This window comes from Passer montanus, unplaced genomic scaffold, assembly GCF_014805655.1.
Source record: "Passer montanus isolate IOZ18808 unplaced genomic scaffold, ASM1480565v1 scaffold10, whole genome shotgun sequence".
Classification (NCBI taxonomy): Eukaryota; Metazoa; Chordata; class Aves; order Passeriformes; family Passeridae; genus Passer; species Passer montanus.
In genome coordinates this window covers 24105162-24120480 of record NW_024356505.1, presented here as the reverse complement: position 1 = coordinate 24120480, position 15319 = coordinate 24105162, and the positions used below count along the sequence as shown (strand labels likewise).

At 40.6% G+C, this 15319-nt stretch overlaps 1 protein-coding gene across 1 annotated transcript in view; it reads left to right on the top strand.

Moving 5' to 3' along the window:
* Positions 1 to 7000: 7000 nt before the first annotated feature.
* Positions 7001 to 15319, top strand: part of CUBN (cubilin) — a 144847-nt gene continuing 136528 nt past the window's right edge. The window contains exons 1-7 of the mRNA XM_039710573.1: positions 7001 to 7197; positions 7361 to 7490; positions 7808 to 7900; positions 9000 to 9038; positions 9808 to 9909; positions 10784 to 10887; positions 14653 to 14779. Coding sequence (XP_039566507.1) covers positions 7079 to 7197; positions 7361 to 7490; positions 7808 to 7900; positions 9000 to 9038; positions 9808 to 9909; positions 10784 to 10887; positions 14653 to 14779 — 714 coding nt within the window. The 5' untranslated portion in view covers positions 7001 to 7078. The remainder of the gene's footprint in view (positions 7198 to 7360; positions 7491 to 7807; positions 7901 to 8999; positions 9039 to 9807; positions 9910 to 10783; positions 10888 to 14652; positions 14780 to 15319) is intronic.

Here is a 15319-nt window from a genome sequence, read left to right as displayed (position 1 = left end):
GGAAAATATTACTATTAATAATTAATCTTCAATTCCTTTATGTGTAGAACATAAATTAATGTTTTATATGCCACTTGTAAGTTAGCAGTGTTGAAGTCTAAGTTGAAATGTGCCTAGCTTCACCTAAAACTGATGCAGTAATACAGAGCCTGTTACATATGGATAGTGAATTTTAATTCAATGTGATTGTGAAGACTGAATCTGTTTGCCAATTTGAGCTGTTTCTGAAGGAAAAAAAAATTAAATCATTCAGAGTTGTAAATACATATTTGTGTATTTTACCCCTGCTAACCGTGTAATACTGGTGCAGCTAAATTGAGTGACTGCTGCTTATCCCCTTGGTTTGTTATTAATAGACTGGTTTACTGAGTTCTGTTGGGTTGTACCTGCTTGACCTCACTTGATGATCATGTTGCTTCCTTTTCCAAGCAGTCTTCTAATCCCAGGTACTTTGCAGTGTACATCATTGCTGTACTTTGCAACTTACGGCTTAAGCATTTTCACAGCAATGAAATGTGATTACAAAAGCAACTGAAAGAAGTAAAATCTGAAAAACAGCTTTGGAAAGGGAGGGAGATTCCCAGAATCTGATTTTTCATTTTGTGCCTCATTCATTTGCACATCTCAATTACATTTAATTATCTGAGTTCTCTTAAATTTGAGCATTTCCACTGAGAAAAAGGCTGTTCTATTTGGTGGTGTTATGTTTATATAGTAATTTTTGAAGCTTGCAGATTGATGTACAGAAATCTAACCTATACCAGCTAGTTTTTAACTGAGTTAGTCTGGGGTTTCCCTATACTCATGAAGAAACTTGTCTAGTGGCAAAAATAATAAAATACAATTTTTTTAACACAGTGAATTTGATAGTTTTTGGTGCTTAAAGTGGAGGTGCATCCTTCCATGCAGTGAATGTAAGGCTCCTGCCCAGAGCCTTTTTTATGTCACTTTTGACTGATAGGAGAATTATAAGGATTTTCAGGAATCTCTGTATTACAGTCTGGGAAAACACTGATTGGTGATAGCTATTTCTTAAATTTAAACAAGGAGAAAGCCATGTTGATTTTGACAGAGACATTTCAATAGAAATCTGAACAGGCCCAATGCTTCAATGACTACAATGTGTTTTAGCAGTAGTCACACATTTCTAAAACAAGTGAAAAATTTAGAAAATATTTGTTGCATCTCAAGGATGAATTATTCAATTCTCAGCTCGTCCTTTGGCTCCTCTTCTTGCTGATCATACTAAAGTTTAACACGAATTCTTGCATAAATACTGAATTATATTTCTTTTCCTTAGCAGTTTAATATATTTTGTCTTCTATGTGTTTATAACCACTTAAGTGTTATATTTTTTCTGCATGTTATTTAAAGAATATGACATATGAGTAAGGATTTAGAGGAGATTAAGTAATAATTGTTTCAGAGCACTAGCATTTCTGAGCAGTCTTATGTAAATATTGTATAAAATTGAACTGATCAAAGAAATAACCAAGGAAAAATAATGTGAAACCATGAAAAAGTAGACATAGAGCCTAAAATTAATTCCAGTAGCCATTTTCCCCTTGCCTGTGCACATACAAGTATTGTACTGTTACAACCTCATTAGGGGAAGTTTATGAAATACTGAATAGTGATAGTGTGCCAATTTAAATGTTATTGTGAAGAGCAGGATAAGATTTGTGTTATTTTTGTCTTTAGTAGATTGTAAATTTTGGGCAATTTATATAGCCATTAAAGAAAATAAATAGGGGCCCAAGAGGGCCAGGTAGCCATCTGTGAAGGCAAGACAACTGGATTGTTCTCTTTGACTTTCCTCCACCTGGTCCTGTTGACAGTGGGAGGAGGCTGGATGAGGAACCTTCTCAGGTAAGAGCTCTGGTGAAACAAGGAACAGAGTAGGAGGGGTTTAAATCAACTGGAACACAACACTTTTAGTGAGAGAGTCGTTGCATGTCAGATGGCCAGTCTGGTTGGATGCCCTTCACTAGGATTTGGGAAATTGCAGAAAAAAAGTTCCTGAAATCTCCTCCAGGGAGGAGTGTCTCTGATTTTAGATGCAGGCATACATTCTGAAATCCCAGCTTCAGTGAGAGCATGTTTGTCTTTTGCTTTTGTCCATGCACTGGGCTGTTCTAATTCAAATATTTTTAAATTGCCACCTGGCACTTGGAAGCAAAGAATGTTGATGGTACTGATATATTTTCTCATATGTAGATAGCAATAAATAGTTTTGATTAGTTCAAATGTTTGCCCATATATATTTTTAAAAATAAACAAATCTCATTCTGTTTATAAATAATACACTTAAAACGGGATTCTTCTCAGAATTAATATTTTTATAGGCATTTTCACTGTATATTGACCACAAGTAATATATGGCATTACTCATTCTTTGCACATGTGTTATAAGGTGAAGCTTGTGGAGAAGAAGAAGATTGGACAAGTTCATTTAAGAAAAATCCTCTGAGAGTACTGAGTAAGTAGATTTCGGACTGAAGAAGTTCTGAGCTGCAAATAACTGGAGGCCAAGAGAGCACAAAGGGAGGTACTGTATATGCTCCCCCCCTTTGTGTACCCTACATTTCCTATCTGCTTTTGGCCACTGTTGGAGAGTGACCTGGATGATCCACTGACCTGGAGACATCTTTTCTAACCCAGGATGATGACTCTTATTGCTTATTTTGTATGGTGACAGATTGCCAGTACTTGTAAGCACAGCCTCAGGACACAGCAAATGCTTTACAGACATAGCTTGGGCTGAGCTGCCTGGTGAAAGCCAGCAGTATGGAACAAAATGAATCTGAGGGAGGTTGTGCAGCCAGGTCCATTCATGGCTTTAGGGTTATTAGTGAAGAAGGGTGGCTATGGAAATGGAAGTCCCTAAAACTAACTCTAGTGGATATTAAAGCAATTGGAATGTGTTAAAAGGACTGGAATAATCAATAGAAAAGAATAAAGCCAATACAACCGACTGGAAGCTTTTCAATAACCTAATTGCAAAAAAGAATGAAATGGAGAATAGGAAGCATCAAAGTGATTTATAGAAACAACAGTATTCAGGAAGAAAAACCAGAAAGACAGAAGAACTAAAATAAAAGTCTCGTAAGGAAAGTAAAAAACTAATGTGTTAAATCTTACTTGTGATAAAGGAATCCAGGGAGAATTTGGACAGTAGATCCATTTCAGCTTAAGTACTTAACTAAATCAAGACTCTTATCTTTGTCATTTGTTATTAAAAACTGCAAAACTCAATTTCCTGGCCGGGTAGTTTAACTTCATTAGCAGTTAACTTATGAAGTTCATCAACTGTGTTGAAGAAGCAGAATCTTAAACAGGTGGCAGAGGGCAGAATGCTGAAAAGAAAAAGAAATCCTTAAGGAGGGGTGTGAGAAATGGAGGGTTGCAGCTGCTGCAGCCCCTGGGGAAGGTGCTGTGGCCATAAAACTCTCAAGACACTCATGAAGAGAGGGAAAGACTGATGATAGGTGCTTATAGGTAAGGAACAGCAAGGGGAATGTTACTTTTCAGAGTCACCCATGTTTGATGTAAACCCCATGGTTTCTGATCAGGGCCTGCTGCCAACTTTGTGCTTGGCTGTCTGAGAGCTGTAGGGACACATGGGAAATACTGAGTTCAATATGGAGCTGGGTTTACACCATGAATTTGCACAGTTATATGGAGGCAACAAATGACTTCATATGTTGTGTGTCACTTTTGAACTCTAGAGTGTGAGTATTATTAGAGGGAGGAAAGATGAAGGAGGATCCAGGGAAGTGAAGACAGAAGTACTGGGAGATATGAGGACAGCTGGGGGAAGACTTCTGTAAATGTGCTGCACTTGTTATTTAACCAGCAATGGACTGGATTTATAATTATTTGCAAATATATAAGTGATAACATTGAATAGCAGGGATTTTCTTCTTTTTTGCATCTGTAGGGAGGAAAAAAAAAAAGGATTAGTTTTTAGTCTTCCATTAAAAAAATTAAACAGGTTTGAATTCACACCCGTGGCTGCTCTTCCTTCATTTAAACAGGTAACATTGTCAAAAATTCTCATCATGTCCATGCGTTTGAGTTACTTCCTAGGGGCAATTAATGTGTGTTGAATTTTTGACCATGATTTAATCAACTCTTGTCTTTTACACCAACATCTTTGCATTGCAGGCACGTACTGCTGGAGAAATAGAGGAATACCACCATTTCATTTCACACAGCTACACAAGATGGTGGTAAATTGTAGTCCCTGCTAGTACAGGATGAACTTCAACCAGAATTAGAGACAAACACTCCATTGCTCTTGCCAAATCTGCACACAACCTATGCTCTTTAGAGCTGTTTTCTGAGCCTTCATCTTAGGGAGGTAATGAATGACCTGTCCCAGGAGGAGAGGTTCATGCCAGCTCTTCTTATTAGGAAGAACAGCCCCTATTCTTGTGCCAGAATTTTGTATGTTTTCCATCATGTTCCTCCAAAAATGATGTCTCAATTCAATATATTACAGTAAAATTAGAAGGTGTGGACCTACTTCTCTCCTCAAGAAGGTTTATAGATTTCTCAATTTGGCCAGCCTGAGGTGCATTCACTAGGAATAAAGACTAAATTAACTAAAATCTGGAAGGTCTAATGAAGTGGAAAATAGTGTGTCATGCAAATAGGTGGGTATCCAGCCCTCTCTTTCCATCCTATAATCAGTGCATAGTCAAAATCATCTGGTCCTCAGGCCAACCATTTTCTAAGCTATAAAGCCTGCAGGAAGAGAAGGTGAATTTCTTCTTGTTCCTTGCATTACCCAGTCTTGTCTTCATCCTTAATGGTTTACTGCTCACTGATTATTGGTTTATTGGAGTTGGTTGGAAAGAGAAGCCTGAATCAAAGGCTGACAGGCAGCAGACAGGGGCAGTGCATGATCAGCATGCCAAAGAAATGAAGGGAGGAAAGGAAGGATTTTGTGAGCCACAGCTGAAGGCTAGGATGGAAACTGTCAGCATACAATGGACTTTGGGAAAGCAAGTTCATGGAGTTGCAGGATTCAGACATTCAGCCAGCCTGCTATGGAGTGCAGCTGTAGTTGGCCCAGAGTTTATTCAAGCTGACATCCAATTGACAGCAAACTGTTAAAACAAAAAGAAAATCAAAACAAAAAGAGAAAAAAAATCCCCACCAGACAGACTTCAAAATCGACAGGAAGAATGTTAATGGACAGTGCCAGGATACCCAGAGGCAGAAGGTGTCTGGTCAACTAGACAGAAATATTGATAATTTGTCTATACTGTCCTATTCATGAACAGAGGTTTCAGAGCAAAAAGCATAATGGTAAATATAAAAAAGGTGGAGGGACAGATTCTCAGTTGATATAAAAAAACATAGCTCATGTGGGTTGAATGGAGCAGTCATATTTCCTACAACACAATTCTGCATTTTTATGGAAATATTGTCCCTCATGTTGGTAAAGGACATCACATGGAAAATTTTCCTTATGTTTCTCTGTTCTGGCAGGAACAGCTGATAGACTCCCTGCTGCATAGCAGGTGAACATACACAGAGCTGCCCTTCTCCTTCCTCACCAGTAGGTACATGGGAAGGGCTGTGTCCCGTGGGCTCAGGAGGAGCTTCACCACTGCCCTTCCAGATCCCTCAGCAGCAGCAGTGACTGCTGGGTTTCCTGCATCACAGCCAGTGGGAGCACAAGAGACATGGTCAGCAGGCTGGTGCTGTTCTGAATTCCAAGGTGAGTTCATGAAAACACAGATAATAAAATATAATACAAATCTAGTTTTTGGGAAAATGGTGGGATACAGCTGATACAGCCTAAGACTCTGTGGTATTCACAGTGAAGATCCCATGATCTGTGGCAGCACCACAAACACCAGCTGCCTTGACTTCACATTCGTTTCCTTAGTGTGTATCTGTTTCTTTTTGAGATGACATTAATATTTTTTGTCACCACATTCAATTTCTTACCAGGTTCTTTTGAGCTCATAATGCTTCCATCTGTGAAAGTTGTAGAGTTCATTCAATGCCCCAGCTCCAGGGAAGGCTCCACATATGTGTGGGACATCTGTAGGTGACAAGTACAAACTGGAGCAGAAAGAAAGACTGTGTGGGGTTAGGAAGTGCAGGAGCTCCATGGCTTCCAGGAGGGTCTGGTGCTTAAGGGATGCTGGTGTTACCTACAAGCAAGAGCAGCTACAACTGTTGCTATTCTTCTCAGTAGAGTTTTGAAATGTGAGCACCTGAATAACATGTCTACTAAGCAAAAAGGAAAATGGTGGTGGACCTGGATGTCAGGGAGCTCCTAGCATGAGGAAAGAAAACACACACAGAGCTCCTCTAAGCAGGAAAAACAAAGCACAGCAAAGTCTTGTGCAAAGGAAACATGGAGACTCTGGCAAAAGCAAATGGGAGATGGGACATGGAATCTCTCATGGCTTTCAGCAGCAACAGCCTGAGTTTCAGCTTCTGGGGATTGAATCACCCTTGAGTCAGAGCAACTGTATTTGGTTAAAATTGTACTTGCTGTTGTAATCCATGGCATGCTGTTCAGTACTGCTGGCTTGTTTGTGTCATCTGCCCAGTAAATTACTGACTGGAAGCTTCTCTTTCAATACAAATATTCCTTGCCAGCCACTGTGGGTTTTACATCTGGGGTAGGGGATTTTTTGGTAACAATTTAGGTCCTTTAGTGCTGCCAAATAATCTCTCCTTCGCTCCTGTGATGCAGCACGTGGGAGAGCACTTTCTGCAGATTACAAGGTGCTCAGGGACACAGGGGTGCTCAGCTGTACAAAGGGCAAAGACAGAGTGATAAAGTACAGGCAGATTCCATTTAATGATCTCTCAAAGCTGCTGAAACCAAAAGACAAAAGGAGAAAAATGCATTTAATGTCTAGGGGATTTGCATGTTGTCAATCTTTAATTAAGGTATCCAAGATAAAGTTCACCCTTGCAAGACAAGGCAGCAGAATGGGCACCTTGTGAACAAGGAGCTGTGTGAGAGCAAAGGGCACCTGGGCTCACAACAGCCCACAACAGCACTGGAGTTTCACTTCAATCACAGGACAGCTGGAGGAGAGCAATGCTTTGGGCTCCTCCAGCTCCTCTGCTCGTGGTCGTGCTGTTATTACTTACTGGATTGAGCTGTGACCCAAACCACCATGAAAAAAAGAGGCAGAAAAGAGCCACTTATGATGAGCAGTAAGTACCATTGCTTGCAAATGCGTTTCTTGGTATGATGGCCCATAAGTGCTGGTAATGGATATGGAATGGCTTTACTACAGCTCTATTTTACTTACTCTTTGGCAGATATGTGTGACTAAATTATCTTTTTTTTTTTTCTTCTTTTTCCAATACACAACAGGCCTCGTTTATCCTCTGAGCAGGGTAATTTAGTGTTCTATGCTGGCTCCAGCAAAAATATTGAATTTAGAACTGGACCACTGGGGAAAGTAAAAATTAATGAAGAAGACCTTTCAGAACTTTTTAGTCAGGTGATGTAGTTATTTTCCCTTAATATATTTTCATTTTCTACATATTAATAGTTAAATTGTTTTCACAAGTGTTTGATGCATTCTGTATTTTATTTTATATTATCTATATCAGCAGTCTAATATGAAAGTAAGCCATTGCAGACTTGTAAAGTAATCGTGTCATCACTAAAAATAATGAAAAGGTTAAATTGTGTATGTAGTAGAACTCTCTGTATTTAAATGGACTTTATAATAGTAACGTTATGCAAGGACTAAACTTTCCTAAGCTTTTGAAAAGTCAAAGTTTGTTTCACATTATCTCTGTTGTTTAACTTTAGGTTAGAGAGAGTAGCACGGAGATTCAAGAACTTAAAAAAGCCAGTGGTGCTTTGCAGAATGTATCCCAGCAGATTACTCTGCTGACCTCCAAGGTGAGCCATACCTTCATGTTATCCTCCTCCAGCATTCCCACATTTCCATTCCTCACACTAATATTAAACAATCTGATTAATTTTAGTATTTCTGCACCCAGTTTAGGGAACTGGAGCAGAGTCCCTATTTAATATCAGCCTGGAGTCTGTGTTTGATTTTGAGATACTTATTCAGTAACTCTATAGACAATGGAAATATTTCTGTAAATCCCCCCAAAATTTCCAGTCACTGATTCTTCTTTGTTCACTGTCAGGATCTGTATTGACTATGTCCTCTAATATTTGTGAATAAATTCTGGAAATGGACCATATATGTTTTCATAGTTGTTACACAGACATCCCATTCCATAGGGAAATGGGCTATAGGGGTTTGCAGTGGAAAGATAAGACCAATGCAATAGTTTTGTCACTTCCCTGCTCCTGAATTTTTTTTTTCCGTGAACAAGTTTTTAAATGATTGACTGATTTAAGCGTCTTTTGTTGGTGGAAAGATAAGACCAATGCAATAGTTTTGTCACTTCCCTGCTCCTGAATTATTTTTTTTTCCATGAACAAGTTTTTAAATGATTGCCTGATTTAAGTGTCTTTTGTTACAGTGTTTCCACAACTTCCTTATAGGAAAATATTTTTATAGTGTAAGAGACCTTCTGTAGGGAAATTGGGCCAATAAGTATCCATCACATTCTGATTCAGTGTCAGCTTGCTGTTTGTGGTTACAACCCACTGAGATGTGGAGACCCTTTTCCTGGCTTTCAGTGCTCTGTCCCAGACCTCCATCCTTGTCACACATGTGAGGACCTGAGCAGTCCCACAGGAATATTCACAATCTCAGTTTTCAGCACCTGAATAATCTTCTCAAGTCAGAGTCTTGCCTTGTGGATCCAAGCTGGGACATATTTAAAATCTCATTTTCTGAACAGCCAAACCCACCAAAATCTCAGTGAATGGGGCCTCATTTGAATGTGACTGTCATCTGGTTTCACGTACCAGCTATTCTCTTTTCTCAGAGGAAAGTATTTTGTGAATTTACTAGTATCCAGCAAGTACCTCTGTGGTTACTCTCATACTAAGCACAATGTAATTCACATTTCTTTTGCAGATCCTGACTCTCGATAACAAACTTCAAAGCTTACAGCAGGTAAGTAAATGGGAAGCAAACTAGAGATCAGAAAAGAAAATCTCAGCCCCAAGTAAATAAAGTGAGGTTTCAATGATTAAACAGCTAAATTATTTCTTTCCTCTCATGCATTCCTCAGGAAAACTTTATTTTGGTAACAGAAGGTAAAAAAAAACACCAAGATTTGTGGAGGAGGTGATATGCTTTCTTACAAAATATAAGCTGTGTAGGAGACTGCATTTCTTATCAGAAAAACAGTTGTGCATTCAAGAACAACAAGTAGATACCAAGGAGAAGTAAACTTTTCCTTCACTGGTCTGTCAAGATAAAGACCAGAAACTCAAACTGGATTTTTATTGTACCGGAACTGACTGAGTTTCAGCTGTCACCTGCTTCTCCACTGAACTTGTGACAAGCCTCACTTACAAGTGCCAGTAAAAACAATTGTCAGATGAAATATCCATGGAATCAAAAAGACAAGATAACCTTCCATCTAGACTCTCAGTCTGCTGCTGAAGAACAGTCTCTATTAATATTTAATTTTTACAGGTCTTTTCTCATCCTAGTGCTTGGCCATTCTGTCTATGAGCAATCACAGCATTATTATTTTGTACAGGGATAACTGAAATAGCTCAAAACATTTACAACTCAACCTTGCTGAAAAAAATTGGAGGGCAGTTCAAGAAAGAATTTGGGGGAAGAGAAAAAAGAAGGTTTGTCTTGAAAATTAATGCTAATGGAGCACCAGCTAAACAGAAATCTCATTTTCTACTCTTTCCTGGCATTTCAGAACATCCAGAGGAGAGCCTGCAGTAGTAACCCCTGTAAGAACTCAGGGACCTGTGTAAACTCACTGGATGGTTTCTTTTGCCTCTGTCCCAACAACTGGCAGGTGAGTCTTTAGCCTGGACTGCAGAGTGTGCATTTCAGCTGTCAGTCTGCATCTAGCTCAGTGTGACTGCCTTGCAGCACAGCATTTCAGGCTGCTCAGGGCAGAGTGAGGTACACTGAGCAGCAGAGCAGCAGTATCACTCATTGGTTGTTTGCTTTTCAACAATACCAATATATATGTGTAAAAAAAGAAGCCCAAAGCATTGGGCCATACCCTGCACTGTGACATGCAGGCAGTAGCCCATGAAGTCAGTGATTCTTGGCAGTTCCCACTGCAGAGAATTAGTCTGGATTTTGCTGAGCACTGAACTGGACTGCATGCCTTGCTGTTGACCTTACACAAGGATAGCGACAGGCTGGGGGAAGGGATGGATAGTTATTCAGTCTTAAGTATGACAAACTGGGGGTGTAAATAATCAGTGCCATTCTGAATTTTTTAAATCCAGAGACTAGAAAATACTTTAATGGTGCTATTATGTGCACCAGAGATGGGAATGTTATATCTTCTTCTCAAAGGGTTTAAACTTAAAAGTTATCCCAGCAAGATTTGGGTCAAAATCTATGGGCTTTCTGATAGAAACAGTTTATAAGAAAATTTTCTGAGTCTTTTTCTAGTTAGAAAGTGAGGGGTTGGCAAAAATGTGCTGTTCACATGTTTTCTACATCTGAGATGTTTTATCCCCATCTGACTGATAGCAAGGGTCACAGAAACACAGCTGAAAAATGAAGTTTTGTTATTGTGTTTCATAAGAGAATCTGTGTTGATAACAGCCCATGGTTTGTATATCTTTGAAAACTATATTAAACATTGGGTCCATGGTTTGCTTCATTTTTCAGTTATTTGGAAAATAAACTGGTTTTCTATTTCATCTTAGGGCCCCCTGTGCTCAGAGGATGTTAATGAATGCCAGATTTTTGCTGGAACAGCATTAGGCTGCCAGAATGGAGCCACTTGTGTGAACACGCCAGGCAGCTACAGGTAACTTCTCAAAACTAGCCACAAATATCCCGTGTAGAATACTCTGCTATTTTTGTACCCCATATCATGCCTGCAGCACGAGCTCTAGAATTAAGTCTATTTAATATCTCTGCACTATAATCCCTTGCAGTCTGGGAACAAGTAAAATCCTTACTGCACTGTACACTGAGCCCACTGCAGACACAGAAAGGCCTCCAAAGCCTTTGTCTGCTTTGGCACCAGAGGAGCAGCAGGAACCAGATCCATCACACAGCCATGCTGGGGAGAAGGCTGCAAATTGAGGACTGGCTCCAGTGACCCAGCCCCCTGCTGTAGGTGCAGCTGCTTTAATGGAAATTTCCTGCACCATGGGGTGTAGCTGGGGCAGTGAGAGGCCCATGCTGGGCAGTAACCAGCACTCACCAACATGCCCACAGAGCACAGCCACCTTATCACCCCTCTGCTATCACCTACCCCTTGAGATCAAAGGGAGATGAAGGAGGTGATCACCCTTGATCACTGGCATTCCCAGCACACTCGTTTGGCCAGAGCAGGGTGCTAATAACATCAAGATAATGGGTCCAATCCCCATGCAGCCCATTCACTAAGGCTTGGACTTGATGATCCTTGTGGGTCCCTTCTGGCTCAGAATATTCTGTGAAATCAGAAACAGTTCTGTGAAATGCCTTCATCCCCTCCAAAAACAAAGGCACTGCTGAGACAGCAGCAGAGCAAGGAATGCACAGCGCTGCCAGGCAGAAAGGGAGAAGTGCTGTCTGCAACCAAGGGGGTGCCTGGGCTGCCTGTGTGCTGGGCCCCACACACATGAGGCTTCTGGAGCATATTCCTCTCTGGCTGTGCCCAGCTCCTTAGGAAACATGCTTTTGCTTACAGAGCAAGCCAGCCTGAACATTTTGTGTCTCATTCTCCAAAATGTCAAATAATCTGCTAAATAAATAACTCTCACATATAATACAAAGCTACCCCTGTGCAATGGGAACACACACGCTGGAGAGCATGCCACAGTTTTCTGCAAACTATTTTGTCTCCTGCTTCAGCATAGAAATCTTAGCCCCCACAAATACTTGCTTAATGTAACACTGGTTTATAGTGCTTTGTCAGTTCTTGGAAGAACCTCAAACAAAGGAAGTTCTCCTGTAGTGCTCCTCATGCTTCAGCATTAACACAGAGTCTGCTGAGGTGTCACTGCTGTGTGATGTTTCCTGTAAGCTTTAATTTTATTTTAAAGGATGTTTCTAGCTTGTCTGCAACACATATTTGTCAAGAAAACAACAAAGCACTCTGCCTTTGTTTGTTTCTTATTGTGTTCAGAGAGCTACAGGTGTGTGACTAAATTAAGGTTTAAGGTCTGCTATTCTTGCAAGCATTGTCATTGTGTTAATACAGTCACGATTCCACAGGTTCTTCCCTGGTGTACTGCTTGCCCTCTTTGGTACTTGCTGAATCAGTGCTTCATGGAATGAACTAAGATCTCTTCATAAGTCATTGAAACCTTAATATTACTGCTTTTGCGTCACACACTCAGGATTATTACATAGTCCCTTCCCAAGTCCGTTGTACTATCTTTAGTCTACCTTATTGTCTTATTTCTGAGTGCTCCTCAGATGCTAAATCCATTCCCAGGCAGAACATGACATCTCTTTTCAGCAACTGTGAGGACATTTCTGCTAAGATTTCTGGGGCTCAACAATCCAGGTCACCCCACTAATGTTCTGGCATAGTTATATACACCATTGTGGACTGCAGGGAAAGAAAAGGGTAATATCTGACTTTCCATAGCCTGCAGAGATAATACCAGGTGATTGGAAATACTGGATTAGGTACCATGAAATGGAGCATAATGCAGTATTCACCCCTTGTTTATATTATTTATCTGCATGGATTTCCTGTGACTTAGGAAAGCTGAAATATGAGGGAAAAGAGCAGGTATCAGAAACATCTTCCTCAATCAGAATCTTAAGGGAACATTGTATCAGTTGGATGAAAGGCTGTGAAAGTCCCTAAGTCTATCAGGCTTCTGTGCCACAACCAAAATAACAGGGGCCTCATCACAACATGCCATGAGTCATGTGATGGAGCCACGGCAGTGCCAAGCAGCAGTGCATCACACTTTGGCTGAAGTGCCTTGCAGTGTGACCTACTTCTGGAAGCTCTTCTATGAGAAACTTCAGAGGGGTAGCAGATTAATCTTTGCCAGAGTAGACAGGAGACAGTGCCATTGTTCTCCTCCTTTGCAGATGGTCACATTGCCTTGTTGTGTCCTTTGAAGATGAGCATGAAGCTCTGAATGTACTTTAGACATATAAAAGTCATCTGGTTCCCTGACCTGTTGCTTCTGTGCTTGCCAGGCTGAGCTGCTGCACTGATGGGAAGGTGCTGTTCTGCTTCAATAATGAACACACTGTCTTGCACTGCAGACTGCAGTTAAGCATTAAGCTGTTGTGGGATTTTGAAGCCTAAGTTCATGTGGGTTGCTTGTCCTAGGTGAACTCCTTAGTTACCTGCAATTGGCTTATCAAACTGCAATTTCAGTTGAGCATGTGACACGGTGGAAGGGACAGCAGCAGCTTATTTTATATAAATTGCTTCAAGGTCCAGGTCACCTGCACTGGAATACCCTGATTCCAATTCTGCAGAGAAATGCTTTTACAGAGCAATTTTCATTAGGCAGCTTAAAAGCAATCCAAGAAGGGTGTGTACCTGCCATATGTCTCTGCAAGCTGCAGACATCGCAGCACATAACTTGAATCCAAATAAGAGTCTCAATGTCATTTTATTGAGAAGCTAGTGGTCTGACAGGAGGTTTTCTGTACATTTATATCTGTTTCAGTTGTATTTCAGATCCTCACATTTTGTGTATGTGGAAATAGAGAGCCAGAGAAAAGGGAAACATTATCCCATGGCTTAGAAGTTCGCAATTTCAGTTCCACTGCATATGTATAATGCTGTAACTAAGCTCTTGCCCTATGAATAACAATGTGATGCATGTGGCAGCCATTTATATCTGTTTCAGTTGTATTTCAGATCCTCACATTTTGTCTATGTGGAAATAGAGAGGCAGAGAAAAGGGAAACATTATCCCATGGCTTAGAAGTTCGCAATTTCAGTTCCACTGCATATGTATAATGCTGTAACTAAGCTCTGCCTATAAATAACAATGTGATCGATGCATGCGGCAGTTTTCAAACCAGATCCTCCCAGTAGAATACCTTCTTTCAACCCACTGCTTTGTTCCTCCTACCCCACCAACTCCAAATGCCACCTCTTGCCCACCACACATCCCTAAAAGCTGAGGTGCTGCTGAGACCGTAGCTGTCCATTGTTGTGGTGTAGGAGTAAAAGTACCCTGCTCTCTAGGGCAGGCCAGACATGGCATTTCTGCCCATGGCATCATATGATGGTCATAACTGCAAAAGGAAGTTTAGGTGCTCTGTGACTGAAGTGGGGTTTCCATGCTCATGTTCTATTTAAGTCTTATGTTAGACTTTTCTTTTTTTTTTGGATTTGTGCTTATGAATGTAACAAAAGGCTGTAGATTCTTCCATATGGCCAGACAGTCATGAATATACACAAGTCTTAAATGATTCTTGAGTCTCTGCTGAACAGGAGATTTGCCTCTCTGCATGATTATTAGCAGAATTGTCATAACAGGTAAATAGATGTATTTTGTAAGAAACACCCCATAAAGTGGAGAATGGAAATGAACAAACTTTAACAGTGGTAGAAAGACAAAATTTTGATTTTTCTTTCCACTTTCACTATTAGCTGCTCCTGTACTCCAGAAACCTATGGGCATCACTGTGCCTCGAAGTATGATGACTGCCAGGAAGGATCTGAGAGGCTCTGTGAGCATGGCCTCTGTGTAGATGAAGAAAGGGATCAGCCCAACAGGGTAAGGAGCAATGTATAACCCTCAGCAGACGGCGCAGCATGAATAAGCAGCAAATTCTGCTGAGCATCACAAAACTGCATAGCACAAACTGCTGCTGAAAACAACAAGAAAGGCCACTGCACAAAATAACAGCCTCTCTGTTGTACCGAGGGTGGCAGAAAGAATCAGAAATGTCTTATGTCTTGTTAGAGGTACTTGTCACAGTATTAGATCTACTACTACATCCATAGGGGGTTGGGAATAATTTTTTTCTAAGTTGAAGTCTTATTTGAAATATAATATTCTTACTGGGAGTTCTAAGTTGCTAGAGTATTTTACTGCTTAGATGACTGAGAACGACAAACATCATGAATCTTATTTTTCCTGGGAAAAGTAGCACATTAGTGCCAGAGGCCTGGAAGCTGCCGGGGCTGCATGGTGACTGTGTGGCTGCTGCTCATCTTTGGTGCTTCTCAGTGTTAGTGGGATGTGGGCTCTGACTCCAGGCCCAATCTTTCCAAGCATCTGCAGTGGGTGGATGCTAGCACACACTTGAGTGTT